The following is a 19376-nucleotide window of genomic DNA, read 5'->3' as shown; positions in this document are numbered from 1 at the left end:
GTCTAAGAATCAGAACCACAGCAGAAATCTTAGGGAGCACCTAAGAGCACTTAAGAACTGGGATGAAAAGGAGGGAGATAATGAATTATTTACAGTAGAACACATTTACATGCATAACTTCTAACATTTTAGAAAGCCTTATCTCCAAAATCATGTATGCTTGTTATTTCTCATTCTGTGTCATACTTTACAATTACACTCATAGGCTAGACCTTTATTCTCCTTTTATGATGACCTTTGTTCCAGGGTAATTAACTTCTGCCTAACCAGTACCATCACCTAAGAAGATTATTTCATCATGAGAAAGAAATTAATAGCACAGGCAGAGTATGGCATCTCTAGAAACATAGGATGGCTAGGGATAACTAGTAAATACTGCCCTCTGCCCCTTCCCCTTAGTTAGCCCATTAAGCCAGACACCTAACTAATCAGGAGGCTGAGATCTGGCGAATCTGGCGATCATTGTTCAAAAGTCCAGGCAAGAAGTCCAGGAGACTGTCATCTCCAGTTAACCAGCAAAAAGCTGAAAGTGGAGGTATGCCTTGAGTGGTAGAGCACTAGCCTTGTGCAAAAATCTAAGGGAGTATGCCCTCACCCCCCTTGAGTTCAAGCCACAGGATGGGCACTAAAAGAAGAGGAAAAAAGCAAGAAAAAGAAGGCTACTGAAAATATTTGAATTACATGTTAACAAGAACACTATTGGTTAGGAAATGGCTCCTAGAATCCAAGCTTTAAAAAGCCACACTATGACGTGGCAATCTGGTCAAGCTAACTCCAGCCAGATTCATGCAGCTGCATGTGAGAAAGAAATCTCTCCCATGATTTTGAATTGCAAAAGACGACTGTTAAAATCCAAAGGCAGGTTGAATAAACATTGGTATTTTTCTAGACAAAGATACAAATCTTCTAAACCCCCTTAAAGTATACCTCTTGGTATGCTACAGATATCTGGTTCCAAGGAAATTACCATTGAGGAGAGACTGAATGCTCAGGATGCATACAACACTTTCCATATGATGGATACTTCATTTATCTTTCCAGTAATGCTACCCAACTTCCACTGGGAAAAAAAAAAAATCTTGCGTTGGCCTGGGCATCAATGGCTCATGACTATTATCCTAGCTATTTAGGAGGCTGAGATCTGAAGATCAAGGATCAAAGCCAGCCCAGTTAGAAAAGTCTGTGAGACTTGATCTCCAATTAACTAACAAAAAAGCTTGGTTGGAGGGGTGGCTCAGGTATTAGAATGACAGATGTAATGTCTTTGGCGATTGGTTTGGTCTCTTTGAAGGAAGTCTGAGCAAGCGCCAATACACCAGAGGCACATTTTTCCTGAAACAAACAAACAGAAAACAAAACCATATCTGAACCCCAAGTCCCAAGTCAGTGGCATTAAGATCATCTCCTTCATCAGTCACCTTGGAAATATTGAAAGTTAACAGCAGGACCAGGTCTATGGCCAGCAGACCAGGGGTACTTAGACATTCAAAGGTAAGCACCATCTCTAACTGTATTCCCTTTTGATGATCCAGGAGAAGAAGAAGAAGAAGACCCAGGCGATGAAGACAGATTAGATGGTCCAGGCAGAGTTCCTGGGCCAAAAGGACCAACGGGGACAATGTCGGAAGCTCAGCTTGCTAGGAGGCTTGCTAAAGGCAAGAAGACTCGGCGGATACTGTCCAACAAGCCACAGGATTTCCAGGTAGACACTGTCAAGGTGCTCTGCCTTCTTGTTCACCACCACATAGCCCATGTCCCAGCAATGACAGTGCTGTAATGACAGGCCTATTCCCATGGGGAGTGGCTCATCTGGTAAACAGATATCAGGCATCAACCCAACAAGCGAAGTGCCCCTTATGTAAGCAGAAGTGGGTATAGTCATACCCCTGAGGCACTTCCAAGGAATATATCCAGCCTTCCCGCCCTTTGAAAGTAGGCAAGAGTGAATCAAACAATTAAAACACAGATATGGCAGTGCTCCTAGAGGTGGGCACTGCGTGAGACCTCACAGATGGTTCTAGAATGAGGGAGTGAGTATATCACCAGAGCTTAGAAGTCAGAGCAGTGACCTTAGCCATGCCTGGCCTTTTCCAGACCACTTCTGAACTATTTTAATCTCCCAGCTGTTCTGGATTTTGATAACTCAGTTTCCATCTGGGGAATGATCAGAGATCACTCCTCCCAGACCATGAGCCACCAGGACCAGCACCAGCAAAGCTGCCTTTGTACCCCTTGCTGGGGTACTGGGGTAGGGATGCTAGCAACACCCCCTTTTGTGTTTACAGATCCGAGTCAGAGTGATTGAGGGTCGGCAGCTAAGTGGAAACAACATAAGGCCTGTGGTCAAGGTCCACATCTGTGGCCAGACACACCGAACAAGAATCAAGAGAGGGAACAATCCATTTTTTGATGAGGTGAGTGGCTGGAGAATAGATGTCCCTGCTCGGTTAGTCTGTTCTGTGCTGAGTTCCAGCGTTGAACATGGAGTGAAGAATCACCTGGTGAGCTGACCTGAGTCATTCTGATGTTTTCACAACTTTCCTTTGGATCCATTCTGTCTGATGACAAAGCACATGATGTTACCTATATCTATCTTTGCTCTTTCTTTTTTTGTTTTATATATGTGTATGTACTGGTAGTGGATTACTGAGGCACTGGAGCTTGAACTCAGGGCCTCATGATTCTTGCTTTGCCTTTTCTGCTCAAGGGTGTGTCTGGAAGCAAATATCTACTTGTAGCATTTTGCTGGCTAAATGGAGATAAGAATCTCTCAGATTTGTCTGCCTTGGGCTGGCTTCCAACCAGAATCCTTCTGGGTAGTTAGAATTACAGGGGTGAGCCACTAGCACCCAGCTGGTTATCTTTTTAAGTGAGATTTTTGTTTAGTCCTATGCTTGTTTTTTTTATTGGTTATTTGATCTATAGGAGTTTTTAATGTATCTACGAAATGAAGTACTTTTGGGTTATTTGTAATACTGGTCTGATGTCTTTGATGAACACAAATTTTTGTAGTAGTGTGGTTTGATCTCAGATCCTCATGATTGCCAGGTTGGTACTCTACCACTTGACCTACTACATCATCCCACAAGATCTTGGATTGTGTGTGTGTGTGTGTGTGTGTGTGTGTGTGTGTGTGTGTGTGTGTGTGTGTATGTGTTTGTCTGTGTGTCTGTCTGTGTGTCTCTGTGTGTGTATGCCAGTACTAGAGGTTGAACTCAAAGCCTGGGTATCATCCCTGAGCTTTTTCTCTCAAGGCTGGCACTCTACCACTTGAGCCACACTTCTACTGTGGCCTTCTGAATTGGAGATAAAATTCTCATGGACTTTTCTGCCTGGAGTTAGCTATGAATAGCAATCCTCTTATCTCAGTCTCCTGAGTAGCTAGAATTACAGGTAGGAACTACCTACATCCAGATTTCCAAATGTATTTTATGGGCATGTCATAATATCTAGAACTTTCCTTCATAGTTAAAAATGGAAAAGGTGAAGTGAATGTCCCTAAAATGGTTAGAAACATGGTAAAAAGTCATGTTTATCATCTCAACTTTCTTATGGATTTGAAATATTTCTGAGTAAAAATTTGAAGAAAAGCATCTACTTTAAATAAATGCTAAACTTTTTTCTTTAGGCCTAACTTTTATTGAGCTGATCTGTTATAACCTTTGAATAGCTAATATCCATCTCCCAAGGATCCACCATTTGAAGCTTAGCTGTTGCAATGACTTAAACTGTGGTCAACATTAATAGTGAGACATTAATCAATTAGTAGTGAGACATTAACTGAAACTCTAATAGATTATCAAAGTTTTCTTTGAAGGCATTTTATTGGAAAGATTAAAATTAGAGTCACTAGACCAAGGCGATGAATATAAAAAGTTAGTGAACTAAAAGAGCCCTGCAGGTCACACCAGCCTTAAACACCCATTGTAGGAAGCCAGACAACATAAGCTAACCTTACATCTGTATTTCATCCCTAATGAATGATTTTATTTAAATAGATGCTACATTTGTTCTTTGTTTCTTTCTCCAATATGAGGAAGTGGGTATGCACGAAGTTTAAACTTCAGGGCCTGGCCATGGTCAAAGGTCACTTTGAATGGGTTTTGTATTTTAAAAAAATTATTTTATTGTAAAGATGCTGTACAGAGGGGTTACAGCTACATGAGTAAGGTAATGAGTACATTTCTTGTCAAGCATTGTTACCCCCTCCTTTGTTTTTCTCCTACCATCCTTTCCCTCCCCCTGGATTTTGTATTTTTGTAGACAAGCTCCCAGACTTGTGGCATTAGATCCCATCAAATCTGAATCCCTTGTTAACATTCTAACAAGTTTCTAACTGTTGTTTCAACAGTTATTTTTCTACAATGTCCACATAACCCCTTCAGAACTGATGGATGAGATTGTCAGCATCCGGGTAAGTAGCAAGGGGAGGAGGGAGTTGCTCACTAGCTTCCAGGCAAGGGCAGCAGCCTTCTCAACCCTCTCCTTTCTTCCAGGTTTATAACTCCCATTCTCTGCGGGCAGACTCTCTGATGGGGGAATTCAAGGTAATGACAGCAGTCAGCTTCACCCAACTTACATGGAGAACTTTTATAATTATAAGGAATGTGATTCCTGGCCAGGTCTCAGAGTATCTATTTGGGTAACATCTCAGGGTGGTGTTTAAAGGACCAACACCATGGTCCTTGCTGAGAGCTGCTTGGGTCTTATCTGCTCCCAAAGTATAATATTAACAGTACCCCAAAGCAAGATGCTCTGAAGCTCCCATATCAGGTTCCTTGCCAGTGTTCCATCTATGGATGGAAACAAACCTATGGCTACAAAGGCAAGAATCCCTCATCAATTCCAATAGAGCTCTAGATCCATTTTCAGAACCAGAAGTTGTTAAGTCTGAAGAATGAGAGGAAAACCAAACCAGGCAAAAGCACCATGCTTTTCCAAGTAACTCTCACTGGAATTAAACAAATAGTTGGTTGATTATTTCTCAGCAATTATATATATATAGCAAGAGAATATAGAGAATAAGCTGCCTCTCAAAGGAGGCACTCCATTCACGAAAAGTCTTGGGTCAGAAAGAGCTGTGCTGTAATCTGTCTTCTACCACCTAGTTATGTGGTGTAAGGGAACTCAGTCTCTCTGGTGCTTAGTTTATTTGTTTGTTTGTTTTTGGTCTGTAAAATGGGATCCTTGGGAAGGTTAAATGAAATAGTGTATGCAAAGCACTTAAAGTATCTGGCACAATGAGTGCCTACACAAGCAATGGTTATATTAATACTGGCATTAGCGTTAGTGGAAGAAGGAAGAGTATTGGACAAGACATTGTTCTAGATTAATTATCATAGTGACTAACGGTCCCAGTATACCTTGTACTTTCATGCAGATACTAAGAAAGTCTCAGATGAATGTAGATATATTGGTCACCCTACTTTTATGGTCCCTCCCAGCTTTAAGACTAGTTCATTCATTCAACAGTGAAGGATAGAGGGTCTTCTGTGGGTCACACATGTAACACGCACTGGGATGCAAAGTGGGTAAGATGGGAATTTAAGTCTAGTTCTGGGAGTTGAAGAGCAAGAGTGTTGTCTTGCGATGTTTTCTTTAAAGTCACCAGTCTGTTTTTAAAATCTACATAATCTACTTTCAATTAATTTTTTTCCCAGATTGATGTTGGATTTGTGTATGATGAACCTGGTAAGTGTGTTATTTCCATTAACCTAAAGTGTCAATCAATTTCATTCCTTTTAACTCTGAGGAAGATTCTAGAAATCAAGAAAATCTTGACCAAGGAATCAAAGAAATAGAAGAACAAAAGAATAGAAAACCATCATTTTCTTGAGGAGGGAATATTGGTGGGAACAAATAATAGCACTTTAATACTAGGCGCTTAGAGGGTTTTTGTTTTGTTTTGTTTTGTTTTGTTTGACAGTCATGAGGCCTGACTTCTGGGCCTGGGTGCTGTTCCTGAGCTCTTCAGCTCAAGGCTATTGCTCTACCATTTGAACTACAGCGCCACTTCTGGTTTTCTGGTGGTTAATTGGAGATAAGAGTCTCACAGACTTTAATGCCCAGGCTGGCTTTGAACTGTGATCCTCAGATCTCAGCCTCCTGAGTAGTTAGGATTACAGGCATGAGCTACCAGTGCCCAGCTGTTTAGAGGGTTTTGTTTGAGTCACATCAGGACAGGTGGTTGAAGATGATTTGAGTGGGTAAGATAGAGATTCTACCTACAGAAAAGAAGATATTACTATACATACTCATTTGTGGAGTTTGGTGGAAGGAATTGCTTGTTGCTCTTCCAGCAGATAAAATCACAGGTCCACTGCAGGACTTCAGAGCATTCTTGTCCTTCTGTTTGTTTTTTTTTTTAGGACATGCCATCATGAGGAAATGGCTTCTCCTCAATGACCCTGAAGATACCAGTTCAGGTGCTAAGGGTTACCTGAAAGTCAGCATGTTTGTCTTGGGAACTGGAGACGAACCTCCTGTGAGTCCCTAAATGTTCTACCTTTTGCTCTTTTCACACCAAAAACTCATCAAGATGGAAACAAGTGGGCTATTGAAATGAAGCAAGACTTCTCATCACCTCACCCCTGTAGTTCCTCTCATTCTTGAAAAGCTGTTCATTTCTGATCATAGATTATCATTCTAGCACACTTCCTAGAGTCTATAAGTATTTAATTCAGGAAAGATATATGTGTTTCTGTGATTTCCTTGAATCATAGAAAAACTGATTTTGTCTACAAAGCAGGGCTTGCTTGTGGAATCAGGCATTGCTACCTGAAGGGTTTCTGGGAAATTGGGCAACAAAATAGGGCATAGTGAGTGGCCAGAGAGAAATTGGAAAAACATCAGGAATGCACACATACTTTAGGTGTTCAGGTCTCATAAAACTACAGAAGGACACAGAGTCCTGTGAGCATTTGTTTTGTATAATAGTTTCAGGTCAAAAGAACGTTGATGACTGAACTCTTATACCCTAAACAGAGACTCCAAGTAGAAATGGTTGAGTCTGGAGGCATGGCTCAAGTTGGTAGAACACTAGCCAATGAGTGAAAGTAGCAGGTACCAAGTTTGAGTCCCAATCTTGAACCTAAAAAAAAAAAATTTATATATAACTATATATAATAAATATATAAACATATTTTACATATTTTATATAAATATATTTGTATGTTTACACATATTATATTTATATATTTATACAATATATAAATATGTGTAAACATACAACTATATATTTATACAATATATAAATATGTGTATTATATAATTTAAATAAAATATATAATATACACATATATAAAATATATGTGAAAAGGAATTAAAATTTTGTTACAAAATTTTAATTCCTTTTCAGTTTGCAAACATCAATTTGGCTTTGTAGAAGTGTTGCTTTTCTGTACACATAAACTGAATTATTCATGTAAATTTAATCATGCATCCTCAATAGCCCGAGAAAAGAGATCGTGATATTGACAGTGACGATGTGGAGAGCAATTTATTATTGCCTGCTGGCATTGCCCTGCGCTGGGTGACCTTCTTGCTGAAAATCTACCGAGCTGAGGACATTCCACAGAGTATGTATGGATTCGTACTTGGCCCCGGGTTTGCCAGTTATCGGCATTGACGGGATGTGTTCATCTCCCCCTCTGAATACTGACTGCTGCTCCTTGCTGCACATTTTTCTGCTGTGAAGCCTTCATTGGTTTATTTTCATGTCTGGCCCTACTGCAAGCTTCTTGCACAGCCAATTGGTTTCTGATCCATGTTCCTTCACCTGCTTTTGGCCTATTCCACTCTATCCTTTTTTCTCCTCTGTGTCTGTGTTTTACTTCATCTAGACAATGCTAAAGAGAGATGAGCAGTAAGTACTGCCAGCCTTTTTTCTTAAATCCCAAATGAACATTTGAAATTACAAAACCAAATAAATGTGTTCGATATTGGACTATGAAGAGGCAGCCTAGGAGATGTACCCAAGAAACTCTTATCTCCACTAAATTAGCAAAAAGCCAGAAATGGAAGTGTGGCTCAAGTGATAGAGCACTAGCCTTGAGTGAAAAAGCCCAGACCTATCTGTAGGTCTTAGCTGCAGGTTGACTGACTGCAGGTTAAACTGTGGTCAACATTGACTATAGTGAAACATTAATTGATAATTGAATATATTATTGAAGTTTTTTTTGAAAGCATTTTATTGGAAAGATTAAAATTAGAGTTAAGTAGCCAGGTACTGACACCACACACACACACACACACACACACACACACACACACACACACACACACACACACACTGGCAAGACATGGTAGCTATACATCCTAGCTATTCTGGAGTTGGAGACTGGGAGGATTGTGGTTCAAGGCCAGCTCAGGATAAACATTAGGGAGACCTCATCTCAACCGATAAGCCAGGTATGTGGTGGCATGCATATGTCAACCCAGACATGTAGAAAGAACAGGAAGGAGAATTTCAGTTCTGACCAGCCTAGGCAAAAATATGAGATCCTATTTTAAAAATAGCTAAGACAAGGAGCAAGGAGAGCTGGGATCCTGGGCTTGTCTGCTTCCTGCTGGTCTTGGGAACAGGGGAGCCTTCTGCAGGTCCCTAAGGAGGCTGCATCCACACACAGCCAATGCATCTCTTTAGAGCGTGCAGCTTTTTCTGGGATGCTTCTCCCCTTGGTAAGACCACCCCCTGTACCATTTTCCCCTCCAATGTAGTGCATTAAACTACACATAGTACTTCTACACTGCTTTGATTTTATCCACTTTTGAGTTTGTTAAATCAGAGAGATCTGTTTGTGCTTGATTCCATGTTACAGCTGTATTATTGATACTAGTGCTACATTTTCTAGAATTCATTTTAAAAGTCAGGTTAGGCTGTATCCTTTTGACCTGAAACACCTTTCTAAACTGGAACCAGGCCCTGAGGATGCCAAGTGGCCTCTTCCCTTGACTGTGTGCATTTTAAAAAATTCTACTTTCTTCTTCCATAAATAATCATTCTTCAACAGAGTAATTGATGGGCTTATTTTTCAAGATACTGTGGTTGATTTTAGAACGTTGCTGTCTTTGTTTCTCAAATGGGATTTCTCTGGAGGATTTCTAGAATGACTCTTGTACACCTTTCCTCACATGTAGGAGAACATTTTAAATTTTGGCAAACTGTGTCCATTCTTTGAAGAGAACTAAATTTAATGTCTGCTGTGTGACGTGTTCCCTTCCAGTGGATGATGCTTTCTCGCAGACAGTGAAGGAGATATTTGGTGGTGTTGCAGATAAGAAAAACCTCGTGGACCCTTTTGTTGAAGTTGCCTTTGCTGGAAAAAAGGTTTGCACGGGGATCTAAGGACGCTTGCCTCTTAGAGAAAATATTGCTAGTGCTGAGCCTTCCATGGCGTGAATTCCTGCTTGCTTTTTGTTCAAATCGCCCCCTGGTGAGCAGACTGTTATGTGAGAACAGAGATTTCATCTGAATCAAACACACCAAGTTTCTCCACAGCCTTATTCTAAAGTGGAAATCATGCGAGACTCCCGTTAGAAAATTAAATCTTTTGGAAGATTTGAATTGCGAAAAGTACGACTGTGTTATTGAAATTATTTCCAAGGTTCAAGTATTGTTTTAACCTTAGGCAAATTCCCAAGGCAGCTGCGATCATTCCATGCCCTCATGGGAGCATCGCTCACTCTGGTGACCTCATCTATGGCTAATTCCCTCCCAAAGACGTCACCTCAAAATACCATGAACATACAAATTTAGGGACTGAGTTTCCAACTCATGAACGTGTGGGAAAGACACTAAAACCACACCACAGACAAAACACATGCAAACCAGAAAGTGAATCATTTCAGATTGTGCTTAGAACTATACAGAAAATAGAGCAGGTGATAAGAAGTGAAAGTGTGTGTGTGTGTGTGTGTGTGTGTGTGTGTGTGTGTGTGTGTGTGTGTATTAGTGTATAATAATAAAGTTTAACTTTTGCCTTGTTATATTTATCTAATGTTAGACAGCTGGCAATTGTAAACTAGTGAAGACATGGATAAATACAAATGTTTAGTGCATAGAAAGAGCCAAAGACCAGTATTGGCATCATATTTTACCAAGTCATTATCAAGAAAAATTAAATTTGAAGACTGAGTGAAAGTTCAGTGATAGAGAATATACTTTGCATATGGAAGGCCCTAGATTATATCCCCAGCACCAAAAGGAAAAGGAAGGAGACAGGGAGGGAGAGAAGAAGGGAAGGAGGAACAAAGTTTAACCTGATTACTAAGCATATAACTAATATCGTAACCATGACCATAGCCATATACATATATATATGAAAATTTTAGAAATTAGAAATTTCCAATCTCCAAAATTTTGTTTTGGTGATTTGCAGGTGTGTACAAATATAATTGAGAAAAATGCAAACCCTGTGTGGAATCAAGTGGTCAATCTTCAGATCAAGGTTTGACTTCCTTTTCTTTCAGAAAAAGTAAGAGTGCTTGCTTTAGTAGCTACTGAATAAATGGAGAAATAATTTCCTTTTTTTGTTGTTTCATTTTAACAGTTTCCTTCCATGTGTGAAAAAATAAAACTAACAGTATATGACTGGTGAGTTGAAATAGACAAGTATCTAACTCAATGTTAAAGAATTGAGCATTTGGATGTAGTGGACATTATGCTAGATGGATTAACTTACTTTTTGATATATTGGGGTTTCCTTCTCCACATACTCACATACACAGAATGTGTACTATATTACTTATAGTGGGCATGAGTACATTTGTCCTACAACATACTAAGATTTAGGCAAGTGACTACACTGGAGAAACAGTACTTATTACTCAGTAAGCACTCACACTTACTATGTATTCAATCAAAACTTGAATTGGAGGGGAAATTCTCTCCCTATTTTAAACACTTAGATAACTCATTGTAATTGTTGTTATAATAATTAGTATGAACATAATAAAATATAAACAATTATTTCATATAATAGTATACTCATAATGTCATGTGCCTCAAGTTTTCATTTTCTGAAAATGGTATTAAGTGGCCATAGGAAAAACCCTCCACCTTTCTATAATGTTTCAGTTTTGTCACTGCAAAATGAATTGTCTGACTAGTGCATTTCTAAACCACCCTCAAGGGTAGTTCCTAACCTAGGTTTATTGACTAAGAAGCTTGTGGGAGGTGGGAGGGAAGATGAAGGTAGAGGGTTTACAAATGATTGTTAAGTACAGTGAAGCTTGAGGCCCACTGCACTTTATGATTTCTGTGGTCTGGGGTATTTCCAACTCTGTCTTTATTATTATTATTATTCATTTTATTTTATTATAAAGATGCTGTATAGAGGGGTTACAGTTACATGAAATTATTATTGTTTTATGAATACAATATATTGATCAATATTATATAGTTATCATTTTAAATTTTATTGTATATTATTATTACTGAAATGAAGACTTTATAAGCTGAGACCTTAACCTTAACCTTAACATAGGGACCGTCTTACCAAAAATGATGTTGTTGGAACAACGTATTTATACCTCTCTAAAATTGCTGCCTCTGGTGGGGAAGTAGAAGGTAAGTCACTCAGCAAATCTGGTACAAAACAGGATGCAAAACTTCTGGAGAAGGGACAAACTGGGGGGGAGGGGGCATCTGGTAATAGATAGAGTTTCTCAATAGGCAAATTTGATGAGCATAGTAAACCATTCCAAGTGTTTTGGTGATGCCTAAAAGAATAACAAGTAAGAGAAACAACCAAATTTGGAGATTTTAGCTTTATTGTTCCTATCCAAACCTCCTAATACATTTTTGGTTATTTTAGAGTGGCATTGATAGAAGTCCATCCCAGTATAACAAGTCGCTTCTCAGCTGATTCCTTGTCAGGGATGAGGGAGGCCAGATGCCAGTGAACCATGGAATATAGCTGAGATCCCATGTATTTTTGTTTTTACTCTAGCAGACATTGATAACCAATGCATTTTTCTTTCTTTCTTTCTTTCTTTCTTTTTTTTTTTTTTTTTTGATGGTTGTGGGGCTTGAACTCTGGGCTTGGGCGCCGTCCCTCAGCTCTTCAGCTCAAGGCGAGCACTCTCCTGCTTGAGCTACAATGCCACTTCTGGTTTTCTAGTGGTTTATTGGAGATAAGAGTCTCACAGACTTTCCTGCCTTGGCTGGCTTTGAACAGTGATCTTCAGATCTCAGCCTCCTGAGTAGCTAGGATTACAGGCCACCAGTGCCCGGCTCTAATGCATTTTTCTTTGGGTTATTTTCCACACTTGAGAACTGCCTTACCAGTATCTGGCATTATGTTTTGATGAATATGCCTCAAACTGTAGTAAGTAATAAAGGAAGTAAATTAAGAAGACAAGTGAGGGCTGGGAAGGTGGCTCAGTGGTAGAGCGCTTGCCTTGCATGCCTGAGGCCCTGGGTTCGATTACTCAGCACCACATAAGCAGCAAGAAAAAAGCCAGAAGTGGCACTGTGGCTCAAGTGGTAGGGTGCTAGCCTTGAGCTAAAGAGCTGAGGGACAGCGCCCAGGCCCAGAGTACAGGCCCCAAGACCGGACCCCCCCCACAAAAAAAAAAAAAAAAAACAAGAAGACAAGTAAAATGATTTAGTGTTAACACCAGTAGTTTTGTGTGTGTCTGTGTGTTTTTTTTACTGCCCAAACAAAAATTATTGTAATTGCCAACAGATGAAATGTATTTTTTTGTGTTTCAGTATTGAGGCTTGAATGCAGGGACTACATACTGTCCCTTAACTTTCTTGTTCAAGGCTTGTGATCTACCACTTGAGCCACAGCTCCATTTCTGGGTTTTTGGTGGTCTATTGCAGATAAGAGTCTCATGGACTTTTCTGCCCAGGCACAAACTTTTCTGCCTGAGATTTCTGCTTCCTGAGTAGCCAGGATTAGAGGCGTGAGCTACTGATACTCAGCAGATTGTACATATTGAATAAAACTGGAGAATTTGAGGAAAAAGAAACTAAAGTTTCCTTTATCTTCATCTTAAGAGGACTTAGTAAGTTTTAATTTTTTAAGTAGTGTTAATTTAAGCAACAGCATGAATAAGATATTACAGATGTGGTGAAACAATCAATTTTCTCTTTCAAGACACTAGGAAGAAAGGCAATTATAAATCTCAGGAGAAACAGAGGTGATCAGAAAAAAAATGTGATTGAATATAAAGGCATACTACTGTAAGCAAACTGTAGAAGATAAGCAAGAGTCCTTTCAAGTATTCAGCATAGAGAGTCACAGGAATTACATAATACTGGGGCTATAACAAAGGAAATATAACCACAACCCTTTCTTTTTCTCTGCAGAGAACAATATTTATGTAGTTGCTATGATGTAAGCACCGTTTTCTATTGTTATTAAACCTATAGGCCAAGCTGTGAGCATTGTGTAAATGTCATCATTCATTACAATATATAAAGCAAAAGCACAGAAAATAGGGATTAGAAATGGAAGGAGGAAGAGGTTGGAGGTTAAGGACAAGAGTCTTATAGATTATAGACTCTTCTTATCAAGTAAGCAATACAGATATAATCATTTTGGATGAAAGCACCAGGAGAAGAGCTGGGTGCTGGTAGTTTAAGCCTGCAGTCCTCGCTACTCAAGAGGCTGACATTTGAGGCTCCTGGTTCAAAGCCAACCTGGGCAGAAAAGTCCATTAGACTCTTACCTACAATTAACCAGCAAAAAACTGGTAGCTTGTAGAGTGGCAGTCTTGAGCAAAGAAACTAAGCAAAAGCTAGAGGCTCTGAGTTCAAGTAAAGCCCATTACCAGTATGAAAGAAAGGAAAGGAAGAAAGAAAGAAGCCAATAGAGGAACTAAAAAGCATGCTGTAACTATATAAAAGCACTGTAAAAATAACTAAAATCCATTTATTAGTAGAAGTCATAATATGTATAGATAATTATTCAAGAAATATTGGTATAAGATTTTAGTTGTGATGGAGGGATAAGTTTCAGACCTGGGAGGTCATCTGCCCCGCATATCCATTGCAGGGTCTCAAAATAACAATGGAACCAAAGAAACAAACCATGTTTTGAGTCACATAATATATGATTGACTACAGGTATTTTCTTATACAGCTTTTGGCTATATTAACTTGGATTTTCTGGCTTTGATCCCAACTCAGCCATAAAACCAATACATTTTTTATTGAAAGCATGAGATGTTGGTTATGTCACCTGCCTCTTCTGCTGTGGGAAGCCAGCTTTTTTCACGCTTGGTTCTTTGGGCTGATGAATTTGGGTTACTCATGTGTGGTGGTTGTGCTGATTGTCACAAAGCCACAAAGGCTTAATATGTAAGATTTACATTAATTTCAAAACAATCATGTGACATGGGTGAAATATGGGGCGTTTCTGGTGTTGCTAAACTGCTTACCTGGCACAGGATTTGATTAACTTGATAGTGTGTGTTTTATAATGCCCATGTTTCTCTTGTGTTTTAACCAATCATTTTTACTACATAGATCTCTCATCTTCAGGAACTGGGGCTGCATCGTATACAGGTTCATGCTTTGCAATTTTGCTACTAGAGCTTTCTACCTACTATCATCTTACTAAGAATGTATTCACTGATTGCCTTAGGACTGTTCTTTTAACATTTTGTTGTCCCAAAGGTAGTTTCACTAGAGTCACAGTGTTGTTGTGAGTATGGTGTGACTGTCCTGCGTGGTTGTGCTTAGAGTCTGTTTGCTAACCAGCACTTGCTTATATGTTTATGTCTTCAGCTAGATTCACACAATCTCGTTTGGCTTGAGTCCCAATAACTGTTTGTGAGATATAACAGTGTTTGTTATTGCTCATGTTCAGAGATGTGAGGGCATTAAATCAATTGTGATGGTTATGTTGAAAATCTTATTATTTGTTGAGTTGAATAACATTCTCTTTTTGTAAGAATATGTTTACCTGAACTACCCACTACAAATGTTTTATTTACTATTCAATAATAATAAGATGAAATTCAGCAAGTCCTGCAGGTGCCTATAATTTTCACTAATACAACTAACTCACAGAATGGACAACAAACTTAATCTCATCCAGTTAACTAATAACTAATATTTTATTTCTGTAGAATTTCCATAGGAGGCTTAAAGCCTGAAATCTAATGATGGTGTTTCTCTCAGTAAATACAGGAGAAACAGAGGTGGGCTTTGTCCCAACATTTGGACCTTGTTATCTGAACCTTTATGGAAGCCCCAGAGAGTACACTGGATTCCCAGACCCCTATGATGACCTAAACACAGGAAAGGTTAGTTTGTCAATTAAGATTGCTACTATCAGGCACTAGTTAATGTGATTCCTTTTTATCAAGGTAAGTATATTTAGGGAGCATCCCCTTCCTCTTCATATAGATATCCACAATATGACTGATCAAACATCGAAGGAGAGAGCTCAGATTCCTCAAGTTATTGAGTGCCAGAATAGAAAAAGATCCTAGAGATATCTGCTTTTACACTTCAGCAATCAATACTGATACTGTGCTGCTTTGGAATTCTTTTCAATGCCAAGCTCCAAGAATTCCTCATAATTGGCAGTGATACGTCTTCAGAGACATATTGTTATACCTGATCCGATCCACAACCTTTGTGTCATAAATGAGAACACAGGGTCCCAGAGATGGGAAATGCCCAGAAGACAGTTGTGGAATTGGGGTGCCTCCCTTCCTCTTTAGAAGATTTTGTGCTAACACAAAACAGCTGGGTGTGGTGGGCGGAGTACCCACACACTTTACCCTCATATTCCACTGACTCAGAACACCTTCCATTATTTCCTGCTTACTCTGAGACTTGGCCCGGTTGCCTTGCCCGGTGAGGCCTCTCTATTCTGAGAAGAGGAAATAAGGAGCTGAGTTAATATAGATAAATGTAGAGCTTGTCTGCTGAAGTAAGAAGAAGGAGCTTAGAGCCCCATCATGTCCCCTTCCCAACCTGTACCTGTCCACATTGGCAAATGCGGAACATGGCTTTTCTTCCTTCCTTCCTTCCTTTCTTCCTTCCTTCCTTCCTTTTTCTTTCTTTCTTTCTCTCTCTCTCTCTCTTTCTTTCTCTCCCTCTCTCCCTTCTTCTTTTTTTTTTTTTTTTGCCAGTCCTGGGCCTTGAACTCAGAGCCCAGGAGCTGTCCCTGAGCTTCTTTGTACTCAAAGCTAGTGCTCTACCACTTGAGCCACAGCTGCACTTCTGGTGTTTTCTGAATCATTTATTGGAGATAAGACTTTCCTGCCAGAGCTGGCTTCAAATGATGATCCTCAGATCTCCACCTCCTGAATAGCTAGGATTATTGGCATGAGCCACAGGCACCCAGCTAGGCATGGCTTCTTAAAACTCTGTCCTCAGTCAGAGCTAGGATCCCTGTCTGCCTGAGCAGGATCTGGAAGGATCTCTTTGGTATCCTTTCTAAAGGCTCTTCCTTCAAATTTTAAAGATCTGAAACAGAGGGATAAAGGGTGAAAATTGCAGCAACAGACTGACTGGACTATTGAACTATACAACTTGTGGGTGGAGATGGGAGGGAAAAAACTGGGAGAGAGTGAGGGAAGGGGTGACGTTGTCAAAAAAGAAATGTAGCTGGTAATCCTAGCTATGCAGGAGGCTGAGATCTGAGGATCGTGGTTCAAAGCCAGACTGAGAAGGAAAGTCCATGAGAGTCTTATCTCCAATTAATCATGAGAAAACTGGAAGTGGCACTGTGGCTCAAGTGGTAGAGTGCTAGCCTTGAGCTGAAGAGCTAAGGGACAGCTCCCAGGCCCAGAGTTCAAGCCCAATGACTGACCAAAAGAAAAAAAAGAAAAGAAAAATAAAAAAGAAATGTACTCTTTACCTGACCTATGTAACTGTAATCCCTCTATCACCTTTATAATAATAAAAAAAATTTAAAGTTCTGCAATCAGCTGCAAGAGTTGCTAACTGATTCATTTTGGAGGTTAGGATCATTGGAAAGGTCTACATGTGTGTGTATGTGTGTGCACATTTATGTATATATATGGTATATGATACCTATAAAAAATATATATGGTAGTATTAACCCAACCAGAAGGCAGAGTTCTTTTTGACATTGCCTATACCTAAAGGAATAACCCTATGTTCTTGCCTTGCAGGGAGAAGGAGTTGCCTACAGAGGCAGGATCTTGGTTGAATTAAGCACTTTTCTTGAAAAGACACCACCAGATAAGATGCTTGAGCCCATTTCAAATGATGACTTGCTGATTGTTGAGGTAAATGTTAGAGTGTAACTCATGATGTGGAAAAATGTATTGGAGAGCATTGGAGGTAGGATAGCTGGTACTGGATTGTGTGAGCCAACAGACCTTTAGGGAACATTCAAGGTCTGAGATAGAGTTGGAAAAGGACTTTCCTCATAGCAGGTAACTTGTGCAGCCTCTTAATATATCCACAGCAGCACCCTGAGGGTAAGAAGGCTTGTTTCATCCTTTGAGATGTTAGTACCCTACTGAAACCTGGCAAGAGTAGAGAGATCCTTCCAAACTGAATGAACTGAGAATAGGGGTCTAAGAACTACCACTCAAAAATATAGGCACCACCACTAGTCATTTTCATGGTCATAGACAGCTGCTATACTTCAGGATTTACCATTTATTTTATTGTATTGGTCATGGGGCTTGAATTCAGGGCCTGGGCACTGTTCCTGAGCTTTTCTGCTGAAGGCTAGCATTCTACCACTTTGAGCCATACCTCCAATTAGAGATAAGAGTACTAAGGACTTTCCTGTCCTGGCTGGCTTCAGACCTTGATCTTCAGCTCTCAGCCTTCTGAGTGGCTAGGATTACAGGTGTGAGCCACCAGCTCCCAGCCAGACTTCACTATTTATAAGGGCACAGAAAAGCCACTTGGTCTCCAAGAAGCCAAGAGCTCCTTCATCTCCTTGGAGCAGAGCTGGCATTGCTCTGGACCTGGCCACAGGTTCTTGCCACACAGGAGGTACAACAGGGTCTGCCTGGTGTTTCCACAGAAGGAATCAGGCTGATAGGAGAGGGTCAAATGTGGATAAACTCACCATTATTCTAACACCTGCTGATTTCTTAGCCTCTGCCCTGCTATAGAAGGACCACTTTTTTTTCCTGCCTACCTGTGATCTGCTCTTTATGTCCTCCCTCTTCCTCTTTCCTCTTCTTTTTGTGTCTAAGAGCATTGTATGAACTTGCTTTCTCCTTCCTGCACACTCAACATTCCCTTGAGGTCTCTTATTGGACTGGCCCACATTAAGGGCTCAATAAATCCTGCTTGCAGCAGCACTTGCATTCTTCCACAAGCTAGGCCAATTGTCTGCAGACCTTAAATAAACAGACCTAAGTGGGCAAGTTGAGAGACTTTCTTTGGCTCCTGTCTCCCTTCTTGGCTTCCGTCCCTCTTCTTTAGGTTCCACGCCTTGGTGCTCACACCTACTTTGAAACACTGTTAGCCACTTCAGAATCCAGCTGACAGAAACCACTTTCTTTCTCAAAGTTACCTCTGAAACTCCACCTTGCCTCTTCTACAGAATGCCCAGATCGGTGAGATCTGTGGAAGCTGTAGGCTACACGATCAAATAGACTTCCTGCTGTGCTCAATAGACTAATTTATATTCTTTAACTTTCACTGGCTGCTGCAGTTTTGCCCCAAGGCTAATAAGGGAGGGGACCAGAACCAAAGCTGAGGATCTGTTTTTTTTTTTTTTCTAAATGGTTCTTATTGTTCACTTATTATTCACCTCTTTGTGCCCTGGAGGCCAAGAGGAAGTGAGAAATGGCTGGCACTCTCAGACTTCTTTGCTGCCCTAATCAGAACGTCTGGGCTCTGAGGCCCGGGAAGAGGTGGTAGGGGTATTCCTCATGGAATTGCAAAGTCTGGATTTGCAAAGTATTGCACAGGGTGCTCTATCTTTAGCTACTTGCTGACAATACGTGCCACTCTGCTGGGTGTCATGATCTCCAGACACCCAAATTTCTTTTCAGAGCTCAGGCTTTCCAGGGTAAGGGTCTGTCAGGGTCCTTGTAGGTAACTGAAAATGAGAACATGCTGGGAGTTTTGGGACCCAGTGGACCTAGTCTTGGATAACATTTACTTCCCCAACCCCAGCCTCCTTATGAACCCTCTACCCCCTGATTTAATAATGGCTCTGGCTTAACCACTGATCATTTTCCTCTGGGATCCAACTCGGGACCTTCATCATGTTTCCTATTTTTAGATCTTTTTCTTGTATCATTCTAAAGTGGTTTGTAAAGAAGGATACTATATGTAATTTCTGACTAATACAAGTAACTTCCTGCTTTTTTTATTCTTATACAATCAAGCTCAAACCCTCCAGTCTACCACATTCCTGGGCTGTGGAAAGTTGGGGGCAGGGCTAACTGTGAGTACTTTAAACAGT

At 40.2% G+C, this 19376-nt stretch overlaps 1 protein-coding gene across 5 annotated transcripts in view; it reads left to right on the top strand.

The window, feature by feature from the left end:
• Myof (myoferlin) overlaps positions 1 to 19376 on the top strand; it is a 134126-nt gene that overhangs the window by 41976 nt on the left and 72774 nt on the right. For 2 of the 5 annotated variants that reach the window (XM_070021218.1, XM_070021215.1), the window contains exons 6-19: positions 1536 to 1702; positions 2286 to 2414; positions 4352 to 4414; positions 4497 to 4547; positions 5661 to 5691; positions 6369 to 6484; positions 7451 to 7577; positions 9225 to 9328; positions 10380 to 10448; positions 10551 to 10594; positions 11487 to 11569; positions 14480 to 14518; positions 15137 to 15261; positions 17107 to 17223. In XM_070021218.1, coding sequence (XP_069877319.1) covers positions 1536 to 1702; positions 2286 to 2414; positions 4352 to 4414; positions 4497 to 4547; positions 5661 to 5691; positions 6369 to 6484; positions 7451 to 7577; positions 9225 to 9328; positions 10380 to 10448; positions 10551 to 10594; positions 11487 to 11569; positions 14480 to 14518; positions 15137 to 15261; positions 17107 to 17223 — 1265 coding nt within the window. Of the gene's footprint in view, positions 1 to 1532; positions 1703 to 2285; positions 2415 to 4351; positions 4415 to 4496; positions 4548 to 5660; positions 5692 to 6368; positions 6485 to 7450; positions 7578 to 9224; positions 9329 to 10379; positions 10449 to 10550; positions 10595 to 11486; positions 11570 to 14479; positions 14519 to 15136; positions 15262 to 17106; positions 17224 to 19376 lie in introns of all 5 variants that reach the window. The other 3 variants (XM_070021216.1, XM_070021214.1, XM_070021219.1) reach the window with 2 other exon arrangements.

The sequence above is a fragment of the Dipodomys merriami genome, unplaced genomic scaffold, assembly GCF_024711535.1.
Source record: "Dipodomys merriami isolate MVZ:Mamm:240054 unplaced genomic scaffold, mDipMer1.0.p SCAF_14, whole genome shotgun sequence".
Taxonomy (NCBI): Eukaryota; Metazoa; Chordata; class Mammalia; order Rodentia; family Heteromyidae; genus Dipodomys; species Dipodomys merriami.
This window is presented reverse-complemented; position numbering and strand designations above follow the sequence as displayed.